At 36.8% G+C, this 16,783-nt stretch overlaps 1 protein-coding gene across 2 annotated transcripts in view; it reads left to right on the forward strand.

Annotated features, from left to right (window-relative positions):
• LOC116786911 (protein cordon-bleu-like) overlaps nucleotides 1-16,783 on the forward strand; it is a 109,618-nt gene that overhangs the window by 46,582 nt on the left and 46,253 nt on the right. The window contains exons 3-7 of one of the 2 annotated variants that reach the window (XM_032688061.1): nucleotides 4,097-4,307; nucleotides 5,021-5,249; nucleotides 7,278-7,322; nucleotides 9,726-9,820; nucleotides 13,093-13,176. In XM_032688061.1, the coding sequence (XP_032543952.1) occupies nucleotides 4,097-4,307; nucleotides 5,021-5,249; nucleotides 7,278-7,322; nucleotides 9,726-9,820; nucleotides 13,093-13,176 (664 nt within the window). The remainder of the gene's footprint in view (nucleotides 1-4,096; nucleotides 4,308-5,020; nucleotides 5,250-7,277; nucleotides 7,323-9,725; nucleotides 9,821-13,092; nucleotides 13,177-16,783) is intronic. The other variant, XM_032688069.1, reaches the window with a different exon arrangement.

The raw sequence follows: 16,783 nt of genomic DNA on the forward strand, positions 1-16,783 counted from the left end.
CTATAGTGTTTCTTTGCCAGTCAGTTGTCACTGTAGATTCCTAATGTGTATCTGGCATTGATCTAAATAAAGAGGATTCTTTCCTCCAGTTTGAGATTTTTTTTTTTGGCATAGAATGGCTTAGGTTGGAAGGGGCCTTAAAGATCATGTGGTTCCACCTCCCCTGCCTTGGGCAGGGACACCTTTCACCAGACCAGGTTGCTCAGAGCTCCATCCATCCTAGCATTCAAGACTTCCAGTGATGGGACATCCACAACTTCTCTGGCCAACCTATTCCAGTGCCTCACAACCCTCACAGAGAAGAATTTCTTCCTAATATTTAACCTAAACCCACTCTCAGTTTGAAGCCATTAACCTTTGTTCTATCACTTCATGCTCTTGTGAAAAATCTCCCTCCAGCTGTCTTGTAGGCTCCCTTTCAGATACTGAAAGGCATTTGTAGAATGAAGGTAGAAGGTAATAAGAAAGTTGGTTTCATTTGATAGAATACAACTTTACCCTGCACATTTATTTCTTAGATGTATAAGGCTATATTTTTAAAATGGATTTCTCTGTGTGATCCAAGAAGATTAGGCCAAACCACACCCAAAACAACTCAGTTGTTTTATGTGTCTTAAAACTATAGGCCTTTGCTGTGAAGGCAGCTATAGGCCTGTGCTGGAGAACAACAGGACACAAGCAGTCTGAAGCTCAAACTTGGCACAGCTTCAGCGTGATAAATGTTGCTGACAAAGTAGTTATTCTTTACTGTCCAGAACTGGCATCATCAAACAGCTTAGTAATTGAATATCAGGACAGAACTGAAGTACTCTTCTTACTCTCAGAATAGCCATATGGACCTTCTTGTTGGAGTCTTAAATTGGGTTCACCCTCCAGTTTTATTTCTGTTCTCTAGTATTTGCTTATCAGTCATTAATGTTTGGTGTCTGTTACATAGTGTTTGGTCTCTCCACACAAAATTTTAGTAACATCTTACTAAAATAAAAAAATAAGGTGTTTCTTAGCTGAGTAGTTGGAAAGGCAGGAGACATGTAAGTTAATTTCAGCTTTAGAGTTAATAGTTTAGGATCAGACCTGCCTGAATTTCAAAACAGAGTATGCTCTCTACCAGATCTCAAAAGCAACTTAAAAGACAGTGCAGATATGTGTGGAACAAGATGTAAGCAAAGGAAGGACTGACTCTTTACATCTTCCAAGAGCCGTATTCAGCCTAAGGTAAGAAAGAAAAGTTGATCTAGATTAGTAGGTTACAATTCTCTTGCTGTGTTTAGTGTCTCTCGTCTGTGTATGGCATATACATGGAGTTAACTTGAAATAAGAATCCAATATAAAATTAAACTGAACTATATTAAAGTTTAGAAGGAAAATCTTTCCATTTGGTGCCATTGAAATTTGATATAAGAATAACTTCATTGGCAAGGACTTCCCAGCTCTCTTACTTCCCTTGAAACACATGAATTTTGAATTTTGCTTGTGAAATTCTTCTTTTCTCTTTCCTCTTCCATTTATTTCTTTATACTTTAGAAGTTTTGTGGAAAATTTTATCCAAATTTACATTTTGGGAAGAGCATACTATTCATTTTGAAGTTGTTTCAGAAGTGTTAGAGGTATTGCTTAATGTGTGTTTTTAAATGGTACGGATGAAGCCTGGTATACTTTTCATGGAACAGTTGTGTATTCTGAGTAGCATGGCACAGGTTGGGATGTTGCAGACTTCCTTATGTGTTATGTTTAATACATGCCTGCTCTGTAATCAGCAGTAAGATGCAACTTCAAATTTGACTGGATTTTTGAATTGTCCATTGTCCAGACAAATTTGTTCAACTTGCATGATTGAGTCTGATTTTCTCAGATGGCTGGTGTGAATTCTGATCTTGTTGTAGTTGTGGTACTGTTGCTGCTGAACATATTTTATAATTTCAGTGGTAGATGCATGGAATCATAAACTGTTATTTTGATGAAGTGTATTTTTTTAATATTCTTCTTACAAGAGGTAAGATAACTGTCCAAATTTGAATGAATTATCACAATATTATGCACTATAAAAATATATTAGTGTTCTACTTCAAATAGAAAAGTGTAGCACATAGAACAGCATGTATCGTGATTTTGCCAGGTTACTTGCTTTTCTGTGAAACGAAAACACATTCATATTTTTCTGAGGGGAAACAAACACATTCATATTTTAGTTTAAAAGCACTATGTCTATAAACAGACAAGCTTAAATCTGTATCAGGAGAACTGACACTTTCTTAAAGTACTCACTGCTGCACAGTTTAATGAATATTCATATAAATAAATCTTGGTATAGATGGGATTCTCCTATAGTTTGGATTTAGTAGGTGTAAATGTCTGTTGGTTTGTGATGTGTTGCATATGAATTGAACATGGCTGTGAGATACAGACATTTTCAACTTGCGGACAGTACCAGAATAACTCATCATTGAAATGACCTCATATGATTTTGATTTAGTTACTGAATGTTTGTATTTAGGTGGTCTCTATGTTAGCAGTTGCCAGAGTGTTCTAATTTTTCTGAAGCCTCCTATACATATTAATGACATCTGTTTTCTTTGTTTGATCTTCAGTCATCATCTTCTAACTGTGTTCTTTTCAGTGAGATCACATACTTCAAATTTTCCACACTTGCCATTTTTTCAGCTCACACTGTGTAGCTCAGTTAGGTGACTGTAAAGCAGGTCCTTTCTCTTCTCTTGCGTGGCAAGAGCTGTCATCTACATATATTTTAGTCTTTTGACTGTTAATAAGGAATTGTTTTTTCCATTTTCATTGTCTTTGCCATTAGCTCTCCGGGGTTTTTCACCAAATTCTTGATCAGTTGTTGGCCAACAACATACCCACAGAAAGGAGAGTGGCAGCCTCCCAAAGAGTAGTTTCCCGGATGCCAACAGCTTGCAGTTTGAAGGGCAGTTCTTGAGCTACAGATGTAATGGTGGTAGCTAACAACCTGTGAAGGATTTTATTTTCTTTGAATTTGCTTGCATTTTGAATCTCTATACACTTTTTCCAATTTAAATATTAGAAGAGGTGACAGTTCTTTTGACAAATATACTGTGTATGCACTTATTTTCACTTCTGCTAGAAGACGAATATCCCATTGTATATGACAGGCTTCAGCTACAGCTGGAAGTTTTTTTTCAACTTACATTGTTTTGTTAATGACAGACACTGTTTTGTGAAAACAAAACTTTTCAGAAAAATTACCAGTTTTAATAAATCTAGTTTCTCTGATCTTGTATGGAATTTTAGGGGAGAAGGCTGTAAAAAAAAAAACCCTCAGAATCATGGTAGAAGAGAATTTCAGAGGTGTGGGGGAGCACAGTTCATATCGAGTGTGTCAGGAAGTATCAAGCTCCTATTGAGTTATTGACACAAAATGGAGTACCTCTGTGCAGAGGCATGAAATAAGAGAGGGATAGTTGCAGACTCTTTTAATCTCGCAGTTTAAGAATCCCATCTGCAGTAAGAGTTACTGATAATGCAAACACTGAAAACTAGATATTTTTGTGCAGGGTTAATATCCTCACCAAAATAAATATGGACAGGATCTCTTGTACTTGAAAATACTGCTGGTGTCAAATGGATATGGGGAACTCGAAATCGTAAGCTGGAAAAATAAACCTCTCCACTGTTTGTTCCAGATTTAAATGCTCCATTTTGGGTTCTGTTATGTGATGATTCAAATCTAGGTAGAGTTTACTGGACTATGAATGCATAATTTACTTATATTTTGTCTTCAGTTAAAGAACAGCATTTGAATTGGAGAGTTTAGTGTATGGATTTAGGAGATAAGAGAGATGTTGTCTGCTCTTGGCTTATGTTGGTTAGTGCTATGATTGGCACTGTTGTCTGCCTCGGAGTGAATAGTTAATTGCCAGCTCATAAACAGGCACTGAAGTGCAAACATATTAATTCCTGTCATTTTATCTGATCTGTTTAGCATTTCAAAGCACTAGCACTGATCACTCATAAAGATGGTTAACTAGTGACACATCCACAGCTTGTATTGTCTTTTTTCCTCCCATCTTAAAACTGTTTTTTCTCATGCTAATGGTGAATGTCTTCTTCCTTGCAGTAAAGCTGTGATGGATGTATTGGTTGATTTATGCAGCCAGTATCACTTAAATCCATCCCAACACAGTCTTGAACTGAAGTCTTCGGGAACTCAACAAGTTCTGAGTTACAAGCCAAACACTTTGATAGGAGCACTGGATGTAGAAACAGTACTTCTGAAAGAGAAGGTTCCTGAAGAGAAGGCAAAGCGACCTCTGCCAAGAGTCCCTGAGGTCAGTACTCTGTTGGGCTAAAATGGTGCCATGAAACATCATTTCATTCCTATGATTTCAAGCAGTTCTTCCAGTCTTTTCATCTTGGAACTGGATGGGAAAGACGATTGACTATAACCTGCTTTACTAGCTTAACTGTTTTGCATGCAGGTTGGTAGAGGCTAGTCTAGACATTTAGACAAAATGTTATGTTGCATGTGGTTGGATAGATGGAAATCTGAAGATCGGGGTGATTGAAATTTGCAGTAATGACTGAAATGAAAGTTATGGGGTTGTATGGAGGTACATGGAATTTTGGTGATATTTTGTTTGCCATCTTTATTAAAGATATGGGAGAAGACTGATCATTAATAAATGTATTTCACATTACTGTGAAGATTCAGAAGTAGTCATTTTCCAAATGTTTGCTGAAATTTTTATTATTCTGAATCAATATCTAATTACACTCTCATACCTTTCAGAGTGGTACTTGTGAACATTCACAAATTACCTCTGCCTCTGATTCCTTTTCCTTCTTGGCCTGTTCTTGCTAATGTCTTCTTAGTGGCAAGGGAGGTCTGAGATTTTTTTTTTTAAATAATATTTTTTTTCAATGCAGGTTAAATTTGCCTGAGAGTAGTCAAGACAATATGGAATTCCTCAGTGCATTTCTCATTGTAAAATAGTTTAGCCATCACAGAGGTGAGACTGAGAGTTTGTGTTTGTTTCTGCAGAAATCTGTGAGGCTGGTAGTGAACTACCTGAAGACACAGAAGGCTGTGGTTCGAGTTAGTCCAGAGGTGCCTCTCCACAACATCATCCCGGCTATTTGTGAGAAGTGTGAAGTCAGTCAAGAGCATATTGTTCTTCTGAGAGATGGCATAACCGGGGAGGAACTGGAGCTTACCAAGTCCTTGGAGGAGCTGGGGATAAAGGAGCTGTATGCCTGGGACAGGAAAAAAGGTGAGCTGAGACTGAAAGAAGTTGCTGCAGGGTTATATGTTGTGACAACAATAGTATGGGCAACTTAAAAGCATTTGTGCTGCCATTCCTCTGGAGTCCAGCTGAAACAGCAGAGTAACATCTCAGTCCAGAGAGCAGCATGAGTTTGTTCGGTGAGCCATGTCCCAAGAAGCAGCCAGGTCAGCAACATACCCAGCCGTCCTTGGTTGCTCTTGGGCCCTGTGCCAGGCTGGGCTGGACACTGGCAGAGTGCAGACTGGCCTGGGGCAGGGCAAAAGGAGGAGCTTTGCTACATCCTGGAGCTGCTGTCAGTAGAGGTGTACCACAGGGGCCTCAGCCAGGCAGAGGCTGCCATTTACCTGTGCTGTGGGTTGGAGAGAAAGAAAGAAGAGACATGCCATAGTCATGGCAGCTGTGAAAGCTGAGAGGCAGAGGCGACAGACCAGGGTTTATGAGAAGCAGACTGGATAGGCTCAGCAACGGTTCCTAAAGAGTGAAATTATTGACGGTTTAGTGAAGAGGAACTAAGAGGTATTTGTATTTTAATTTTTTTTTCTCTTGTTTATTTATCCTCACTTTCTGTTCTGATAGACAACATTGTAGTAGCAGCTTCTTAGACTTGAGTTTTATCAGCCTGATTATGTATTCAAATAGCATAATTATGTGATGTGCTTTAAAATATACCTGCTTTAAAAATACACATTGACAAGCACTACTTCCTTTGAGGTCAGAAAGTGATATTCATTAAAATTGTCTCCTGCAGTTTGTCTCAATTGCTATCACTTCCAGCACAGTAAATATCCTTATTTATTGTTTAGATAATCTCATTCTTGTAGGTGCTGAGCTGCAGGCTTATTTTTTATTTATAAAGTTATTTATTTATGTTGACGTTCTGTCTCTTCTTTCCAACTCCTTTGATAAGTGACAATTCTACCTCTGTGCGAGTCAAATTTCAATGAGTTTAGACTTCTAAATATCTCCTTTTCCTTTGAATTGTTAAGATACTCAAAAAAGAGGTTGAAAACGTCATAGCTCAATTGCATGTTTGTTGTTTTAAGACGTTTACTTGTAATTAAGCTAAGCATTTTGGAGCAATGTATTGAACAGGCAGAGTATTCAACAGGATTCGTTCAACATACTCCCATTACTTACACGTCTGCCTTAAAGTCTTTCCTTTCAAACGACAAAGATGACATATATGCTTGTACAGTATTGGTCCTTGAATCTGGTTGTAACCTATACAGTCAAAACCAAGACTTTACTACAGGGCTGGGATTATAGCAGCAAATTATATTACACTTTATAGTGTGCTACTCTCTACATTAGATCTTTTTAATATATATTTTATTCTTTTTTGACCTTTCAGTGTACTTTTCACTATGATAAAATCCTCCTGATCCTGAGTGTGTTTCAGCCTTTTCTGTCTTCCTGTTACTCTGTACTGTGGTGTCTGAGAAAACCAGTAAATGCACGTAAAATTTACAAAAATGTTTCCTTTGTTTCATCAAATTCCTTCTTCCATATTCTCATTTGTAATCTCCAAGAAGAATAAACCCACTGGTTTTAGTAGCTCTTGGTCAATGAATTGTGCATTGAGTAGCTATCCAGTCTGTTTAGTTATCAGAACATACAGATTTTTTAAATACTTTCCCTCTAACAAGTAAGGCGTTAGAGGTGCTAAAAGCTTAGGCTGTGCTTGTAAGAGCAGATTCTAGAAAAACTCATCAGTCTTTCCTTCCCTGAAACAGAAACACCAAGTGCTGAAGAATTGTTAAAAGAAAAGCTCTGCTGCCACCTGCTTACTTAATTCGATTTAGCAGTTGAAGCACCTTCATGAGTGAATCAGGAATTAATACAAACACAGCTAAACTGCTTCAGTAGCAGCTCTGCATGTTTGTTGTCAACATTTTTTTCTGTAATACTTAGCAAAAAAAGCGCTAGGAATAATTAATGAATATTGTGCCTTACAAGGCTATATTAGAACTTTAATGTGTTTTCTCTTATCCTTTCATTGCCTGCCTTTTCCAGTTCCTCCATCAAAAACTCAGTCTGAACCTTCTCTGAACTATAGAGGTACTGTACAATGCTGCTGAAGGAAAACTGTCTGTCACTTCACGCTATGTTTAATATGGGTTTCGTAGATAGAATGTTGAGTAAATGGCTGTAGAGAAACAAGCTGTTTTCAATCTGTGTTTTCTTTTCAAAGTGTCCTTTATGTGTCTGTGCTGCTGGTCAGAACAAACACACTTCTATGCATACTGGCTCTTCAGGAATTGTCATTAAGATGCCAGCGATTAACAAATTCTGCCATTTAACTGTTCTGTAGTATGATATGTTTCTATACAGATACCAAGCCTGTTCAGGTTACCTAAAGCATGATTATTTGAATTTCAGAATTACTAACATTTCAGAGGTCTCTTGGGTTGAAAATTTATTTAATAGCAAAGGTAGAATATTTTGAGGTCTAGGAGATCTTCCACTGTTTTCAATTTACACGCAGCAAGGCATTTTAATATCAAATTTATATATACACATTGGATAACCAAAAAGATGCTGACTTCTGAATTGTTACGGTACGTGGGGTTTGTTTAGATTATACCTCTACTTCTGCTTCTAGTTAAACAGAAAATGTGTGTATTTAGAATGTCCTTTTCTTCCACTAACTCTGTTCTTATACATTGCTTAAATTAATTATCCTCAAGAAAGGCATGGTTAATTTTTAACTGGCTTTACTTCTTTGCATTACTAGTAGACACAACATAACCAAAATAAAACTGGATAACTTCTTTAAATTTTTGGGAAGGGAGAAAGGAAGCCCACCTCCAGTGGGTGGCAACCATTGTGCAACTCTTAGCTCATGACATCTTGACTTCACTAATGGAATACTATGCCCCCTAATCTTCTGTCATTACTTGCTGTGGCTTCCTCTTATGTGGAGTTTAATGCTAGAGGGAATATCTACTGTATTTGTCTAAGAAAAAGTGGTACAGATTAATGAAGACTCATTCTTTTGGGACCACCGGCTGTGTTTAAATCCCAGTTTATTGGGATTATACACTGCTTAATGGCACAGTTGATAATGAGCTGTTCCTGACGTTAATTATGCTAGACTTTCAGCATTATTGTTTATAGTTGAAGCCTATGTGAATATGTGAATCAAGATCCATATCTAGTTAAAGCCCAGCCCCAAGCAGAAAACCAGCAGTTTCTGATGAACAAATGAGCATAGGCAGCGCTTAGTATTAAGAGAAGTATTATTTTATTACTGTATTTGGTATCAGTGTAGTTGTAGTCTTTCTTAAGGATAGTTTCTCCCTGTTTTCCTTTGAGTTCATCATTTTTACAGTTCTGCTGCGCTTTGAACTACTGTATGTGCTTAACGCTTTCTAACACCTGACATTGTTTATATGCAGTAGTGATCTATGTGCAAATCATGTGCTTTGTGTGATATGCAAATAAGTTTAAAGTTCTGGGATGAGGATTTTTTTTTGTGAAGGAAACCTTTATGTCGACAAAAAAGTAATTTTGAATTTGCTTCTTAATTGTTATTAAGCAAATAAAATATTAACAAAATAAAATTCTTCCCTGCAAATTAAACTTTCCGTATGCTAGTGAAATGCTCTGATGTGTTTGGAACCACAGAGAAAGATTTTCAAGCATTATGCAGAGTCCATTAAAAAAGAGCGAGAGAGCTTTACAGTCTGTATATTGAATGGGAAACGTGGTTGTTTCCTGTACTCCGTGACTGTATCATTTTGCTCATCCAGCTTGCGGATGAGAAAATGAAGAGGGAAAATGGAGATAAAACAGAATGAGAATTCATATAGTTCCTTAAGCAGGTTCAAGGCAGTTACATGTTTGAGCTCTTACAGCCTGAAATAACTATAAAGTCCCATTTTTTCCCACCTGAAGTAAAAGCACCAAGATAAGAAGAGATGAACACAATCAGCTGGTCTAAGTTCTCAGTAGAGCCCTGTTTTCAAGGGAAAGGTCTTTTTCTGATTTATGGAGCTTTATCAAAATCCACATTGAGAATCTTTCCTTTAACTTCACAGTATTAAGTCACACCTGTGAATTGTTAAAGACATTCACTACATTCACTGTATCATCTTTTTTTTTAGGTGTTAGGGTTTTTTAGTATTACAGTACTCTATGAGTTTTAAGTGAGACATCCAACAAGCATTTCTGAAGACTAAGCAATTTGCTCATATTTTGCCTTTTAATAAGGGTTACTGAATTGTGATTGAAAACTTAGTGCAGTTTATTAAATTATTCCATTTGCCTCAATTAGATTTTGGAACATACTAGAACAAATAAAAGCTTGATGACAAAAAAAGTGCAGATCTGGCAGTTACTTAGATAATCCAGTCCATAACATCTCCAGCTTAAAAAAAATCCAGCACCAATCCAGGATGCTTTAAAATACCGAATCTTTATTTCAGAAATGTAAAAACTATTCCATTAAAATTGTTTCAGAACCAAATCGAAAGGCTTCAGTAAGCAATGATGCAATAGAAAAAGAAAAGACACGACTTCTGGGATTGTTTAACGCTGATAGAAGAAGTAGCAAGGTAAGTGTTCAGCAGTGTACTGCTTAGTAAAGAGAATTTGTTTCGTTCTAAATCTGTTATGTCTGGGGGGGTGCCATTTTTTTGGCCTGCCTTCCTTTTCCTTCCAGGGAGTAAGTAATCTGTTAACAGGTGCATAAACTGTGTGTAATCAGTGCAGCCTGATGGAGATATCAGCTGCTTATTGAAGGAGTCAAGCATGTTGACCATTTACTTTTTCCTTTGTTTTTTTAATGCTGTGGGTTCAATAAGTGTTAACAATGGGCCATAGTTTCAAGCAACCTATGTCTGCTTATTAGTACTGCTCAGATTATAAAATGCATTTATGAAAGAACTGATGTAATATAAAACAATTAAGATATCAAGTAGATGTGTCTTATGACCTCTTCTGCGCATGGGTGATAATCTCTTTTAAAGCATTATACCTTTGGGAAGCTCCGTGCAGTCACGCTATTGCCATCTCCAAGTCTGTAAAGCCGATAAATCTGGTGTAGAAGTAACTTGCAGTAGTGAACTGAAGGATCAGTGTCTGCTGGAGTACATGTTAGGCATTTTAAACTTTGTTTGTAATCTTGAATTGGAAAATGTAGAAATTTCATATAAAATAATTATCTTCTATTGAGAAACCTATATGAGAATTTTTCATTTCTCACAGAAATAAAAGACAGGAAAATTTTCTGACTCAAGAACACAGAAAAACAGTGGGCTTTTAACTTCATACTTTTATAAAAATAATAGTGTTAACCAATTTTGATTGTAAAGTATTTAATACTCTAGGATGTCAGATTAAAAGGGAATTTTCTTTTGTCTAGTTTAAAGAGCCCTTCAGGGCTTTTGGAGTGGAATTATAAAATGTGTGTCTGACTAACTGGCAGTAAGAAACAAATGCTTGTTAATAGGCCGGTGTTTCACTTACCCTTCCAGTCTTCTCAGTCATGTTTTTAAACTGTGAAAGCTTTCCAAAATCTCTATTAGTTCTTTGCCTTTTTGGTTATGATCAAATTTGGAGTGCTTTTGCTGGGGAATATGAACATTGTGAATTACTGTGTTGAAAAACCACATCTGGCGTAGATGCTGAACTATTCTTACCATCCTATAAAGGACACATGGAGACTGTATTTTATGAGATAAGAAGTCAGTAACTGTCAGAGTGTTTTTTCTACAGAAAATATTTCCAGGTTAGAAGAGAAAAAAGGCATAAGTGGAGCAATAATGCTGTATCTACCTGGAAGAATCAAGTAAACAAGGGAGCTCAGCTTGAGCTTCTAGAGGATGCTGTGGGACTGTAGTTCCTCTGGAAGAACCAGTTATATTACAGCATGCAGTTTCTGCATCATAGTTTGTCCTCTGATTTCATTGTTACGAACTTGGGTATGAAGTCTGCTCTTGGAGTTCTAGCTCCTGAAGCAGATCAGATTTAACTTTTAAATTATTTATGCTTACAAAATTATTTATGCTTAGAAAACATTGATATGAAGTATCCTAATTCTGTGGTTACTGCAGTGGATTTTTCACAGCAGTTTGGGATGAGTGTTTCAAGATAGCAAACTCTTCTCTTTTTTTCTTCTGTTCTCTTTCTTGTGTTTGTTAATCAAAGGCAAAGTAGGCTATGCTCTGAGTTTTTTAAAATACACATTTTAATAGATGCTAAGGATATTGAGGATGAATTATGTTACAAGTAGTATTTGACTTGGGAGAAAGTCTGAGAAAGCTTCTAAATCTGAGGAAAAGGTCTAAGTCTTTCTTGCTGTTAGTTCTGACAAGTTAATTGATTTTTCTTGGTCATTTCTGTGCTGGATTCTTACTTTCAAATGTCAGTTACTCATTAGGAAAAGAAACTAAATCAGCCACTTTGTTTAGTCAAGCAAGGAAATCACTGTTGCCTTTTACAAACCTCTGGGAGTCTGAAACCCAATAGATGGTAGAAGTACTGAAAACTGAAGAACAGCGCATCACACAGGAGCAAGCAGGGGTTAAATAAATAGCCATAATACATCTGACTTGGTATTGTGAAAGGTTTCTATCCCAAACAGCAATGAAACTGCTGAACAGACTGAGCAGATAATTAAACTGTTTTTAAGAAAGGATTTGGTAAGTTTATGAAGGGATTGTGATTTCAGGGAACTGGAATCAAACCCCCAGAGTGCCTAAACTCTGCTCTTTATGGTTATTCTTACATTTTTGCTCCTCCACTAGACTTTAAGTTGGTTCTGCATATTTGTTTTAATTTTTTTGTTTGTTTGCATTATGATTTGCAGTGATGTGTGTGTGTATGTATGTGGTCATGCACAGTCTGTATTTTTGAACTATTTGATAAGAAGAATTGTTCAAAGTATTGCAGAGTTGCAGGCTTTTACAAGGGGAAGGCAATTTCTTTTGCAAGGGAAGAAGAGTGTTTGCCTGTGTTGCAAACTGTCCCGGATCAAGTGTCACTGCACACTACAGGCCTATGCTCAGATTTCCATGCCCACACACATGCTTTATTTCTCAGCTAACTCACTGAAAGCAGTCATCGTGGTGTGACAATACACTAGATCTAAGTTTACTAAAAAAAAGTTTCTGCTGTATTGAAAACACCATGACACAGAATGAAATCAAAGTTCTGTTCTCATGGTTGATACAAATTTCTTTAAAGTATTTCTTCGGTTAACTTTGTACTGGCAGGCTTAATGCCAGATCAGGTATCATCTTGTTCTCTCCATTCTAATTTTATGCTGGATCAGTTATCCTCTGTTCTCCTGCAGCTGGCATAAAAAAACATAAAGGTGGCATGAACTCCCTTTCTTTTTGATGTTAAATGTAGTCATTTGCCTGAGGCTAAATCCAGATCAAATTGGCACTGCTAAGCAATCCAGTAGAGCAGAGGTCCTGAGCAGACAATCATGGGATCTAGGCTTAAGCAGGGTGTATGCTAGCGCACAGAAATAGTTCCTTCATGGAGAAATGGCAAGGAAGAAGTTCCCTGCTTGTTCCCCTGTGTCTGTGGGTATAGCAGAGACTAGCAGTCTGGTCCCCAATATTACAGGAAGTAGTTACTACCTATTTTCATCCTTGCCCAAGAATTGTTCTTAAATCTTTCTGGTAATGAATTTCTTATCACCTTGCCTACATCAGGGAATTTTGCAGACTACTTCAGAGTCTCTCAGCAATCAGGTCCAGCACTACTGAGACAGTTTGTCTTGGTTCTGTGATGGGGTTTGGTGTTTTGCTCTGGCATGTTTTTGCAGTTTTGTTTCCTTTGCTGCTGCTCTGTAGGATACTTGTTTGTGTTGCAGACAGAAGAATACTTGAGGATGAACAGAGATTGTGGTGAGGAGGATGTTTTTAGTTCTGCATCTACAAGTGAAGGAAGCTTGGATGTAAGTACTAACACAGCTTGTAGATGCTATTGCATTCCTATTAGATCCTGCAGTTTGAATTAACCAGAAACCGCTGCAGTTCCTGATGCTTGGCCAAGTAGAAGTAGAAATAGCTTATATTTTAGCAGGTTTAGTTATGTGAGTGCACAGTTTGCATATCTTCATGAAGTAAAAACATAATGCGCTGTCTTCAAATGAAACTTGCCAGCTTCACTGTAAATAAAAGGTTACTTTCAATGCTAAATTTTAAGCAGTTGTGAGAAAAAAGTTGTTTTAACCAAGGTTATAGGTTGTGACTGGAAGACAGTGACAGTGCTGCATGATGCAAGAGTATGTTTGTCTTTATCATTTATCAGTGACATTTAAAGGGGGCTTTTTTCTTATAAAACCACACCTTTCATTTTGATCCCTATGTATGAATTCTGCAGCATGGCAGCATTCCATTTGTTTCATAAGAAGCTTTGGGGGTGAAGAGTACTTTTATTTAAAACACTGGAAAGAACAGAAAGAATTTTTGTTAAGTTCTCAGTAGGGTTTGGGGTACTAAAATCCTGCGAACCACATTTAGAAAGGTTTTAAAGTGACTAACAGATTACGAATTTATGAGTATTTAGGCATCTAATTAGGTAGTGTGAATCCTAAATATTTTTCTAAGACTGTTCTGGTGATTTAGTAATCATAATAAATGGCATGTCTTTTTGTTGCTTTTTTTTAATTACATGACTTTTTGTTATCATATTTTCAAAACCTGCAGAAGACTCCGATGGCATGATAGAAGCCTGAAATGTGAGGCTCAGCTCTGAATCCCTCTTTTACAAACAAGTCTTTGGAAAAGGAGTGCTGATCTGCAAAATACAGAACTCACTAGACACAGAGAAGGGTGACAGAAAAGTGTGGAAAAAACAGAAGAGTGAGAGAACAAATCTCTGATAAATAGCATAATACAAAAGGAGTCCAAAAGGAGAAGTAGGTGGAAGAGTGATTGGCTGTGAGGTGTAAAAACACCTAACTCTGCAAATCTGTGAAGACTTCCTGATGAAAGACTACTGAAATGGGAAAGCTGCTTAGGACACTAAAAATTTAGGCAACACTATAAAGATGAATATATTAATAGATCTCTCTTACTGTAACAGAGTCCTAGTTAGAGGGTGATATGGATGATTTAAATATACTAAGTAAAAGTATAGAAAAAGCATCACGAGCTTTGCCAAAATAAAATCATCTTGTGGTTTGTATTCAGTGCCATTTTAAAATAATCTCAGTATCTTGATACCCAAGTACTAGAAGAGAAAGAGGAGAAAGAGTAGGGATTACAAGTGACGGTGATGGTAGTTCAGATACTCTCAACTGTCTTATATACAAATGTGTTGCTTTCCTCAGAAGAGAGACATGTCTTTTTTAGGGAAATTTATAGGGTAAATTATAAATTATTTTTTTTTTCCTCTGACATTGATGAAAAAACTGTTTTGAACATGTAGGTGTCTTGTAAAGGCTCAACTCTAAAGCTAGCAAAGGGCGCTTGAAGAGATGAAAATGTTTTCTTTTTATTCAGTTACATGAACATGTCAGGGATTTAATTTCTTTCCCTTTCTTCTTAAGAGCAATTAATCTTCAAGAGCAGCGTAGCCCTCGTTCAGTGTTTATGTCTTTCACTCCTGGCTTGACCACCTGTATTGAAGGAGCACTGATCCTGCTAAGACATAAGCACATACTTAAATGACTGTGTTGACAGAGTTCCATTGAATTTGGTACAATTCTGTTCAAGCTCATAGAAGGTATATAAAAGAAGTCTAACAGATCCACTCAGCAGCACGGGAGGTCCGTCCTTTGAAGATGCTAGATGGGCTCCAAGAAAAAGGTCAACAATTGTGATGCCTTAGGTGAAAAATTCTAAAATACTGTAACCTTGGCATAGATAACTTGTATTAAGATAAAAATCAAGTGGAAACACCAGTGAAAGAACTTCAAACTTTTAAAAATTCAGCTTAGGAGTTCCTTATGGGCTAGACTTTGAGAGCCTTGATCATTCAGAGTAATTTGTTATTCTGCTTGCTCAAAGGATATCTCATCTCTTCAGTGTAACTGAGTATTCTTATTCCAAATAAGTGGTACCTTACATAACTATATATATGAAACACACATTTAGAGATCATTGTATAGAAATTTCATTGCGCTAAGGTAGGACTTTTGGCAAAATGTCATCCAGTAGAGGCTTCCTCTTCTGCAGTTACCTCAGGTCTCCTTTCAATTACTGTTTTGGGTCATCTGAAAGTATTTTGCATTTGCTATGTGGGTAACCAATGCCAGTTTCAGTTTTATTTCTGAAAGGAAAGTATGCTTTCAGCATAGTGCCAGGAGATACACTGACTGTATCAGGAAAATTTTTCCTGCCTATAACAAAATAGGTAACTCATGAAGTACTACCTTTTTCTCACTAATATGTAGTGGTGATGTGCCCTGAAATGTAGAAAAAATAATAATTCTATTCAGGGTATTGATTTGGGGTTTTGTTTTGGGTTTTTTTTTAAACTGGGCAATATGAAGGAATGGAATAAAGGGGTAAAAAGTAAGAGACCCTTCATGTTTATTCAACAAAAATAAAGGTGGAAAACCAAGAATGTTTTAACATCTTAGGGAGAGCTTGTAGAAATGCAAGAGAAGGTTTTGCCATGAAAATCCTCAAAGTGCAGCAGTTCGTTATACCACACATCAGTAAAGGACATGAAATCCAACAGCATATTGTAAATAAAGAAGAAATCTTTTCCTTAATATGGGAAAAAAATCAGTTTTGTGCTAAGCAGATGAGTTTTATATTGAGGTCAACTTCTCAAAAATCAAGTGCTATTTAAATACACTGGAGTATAAATGCAACAAAAAAATAAAGCAGTTGGAAGTTGCAGCACAGTTAACTGTATTCTGCTTTTTCTGTGCCAAAGAAGCTGCAGTTAAGAACAACTGGAGGGGAAAAAAGGAACTTGAGTCTTCTCTGCCGCTTGGTGTCACTGTCCTCAAATAAATAGTTGAAATCTGGCATTTGGAACAGTACTACAATTAACTGTTTTTATTTTTGGGCCTCTGTGTTTTCGTAAATTGAGAGTGGAAAAAAACACATCTCAAGGGCTGAACGATCTGTAGTTCTGGTGTGGACTTTGTTTATGTAATAAATCAGCTTGGGAAAAAAATATTTAGAAGTACAGCCAGGAATACTTATCAGAGGATTTGAAACTTCAGCACAAAGTCTTATCATACAAGGTTTCTCTAGTTCAAACAGGGCTTCAGCAGTGCAGAGGACTTTCATCAGGACCGTTTTTAAAACAACTAGTGTTCAGTGTATGACTGAATGTAGTTGTTACCTGTAACAGGCTCAATTCATTAAATGAAGCAGATAGTCCAGTAGTTCTCTGCTCGATGAATCTGCCATGCTATGATGACATATGTCCATAGGCAAAAGTACCAGGGGAAAAAAAAACAACCTTAAAATTTTAAATACCAAACAGTTATCAGATACATTTAGGGTATGTGTGTGGGGGTTTTTTGATTTCATATTACCTGTATAATTGCAAGATCGTGCTCCAGAAGAAAAGTTTGAACAAGTTTGCTAATGTTT

The sequence above is a fragment of the Chiroxiphia lanceolata genome, chromosome 1 (assembly GCF_009829145.1).
Source record: "Chiroxiphia lanceolata isolate bChiLan1 chromosome 1, bChiLan1.pri, whole genome shotgun sequence".
Taxonomy (NCBI): domain Eukaryota; kingdom Metazoa; phylum Chordata; class Aves; order Passeriformes; family Pipridae; genus Chiroxiphia; species Chiroxiphia lanceolata.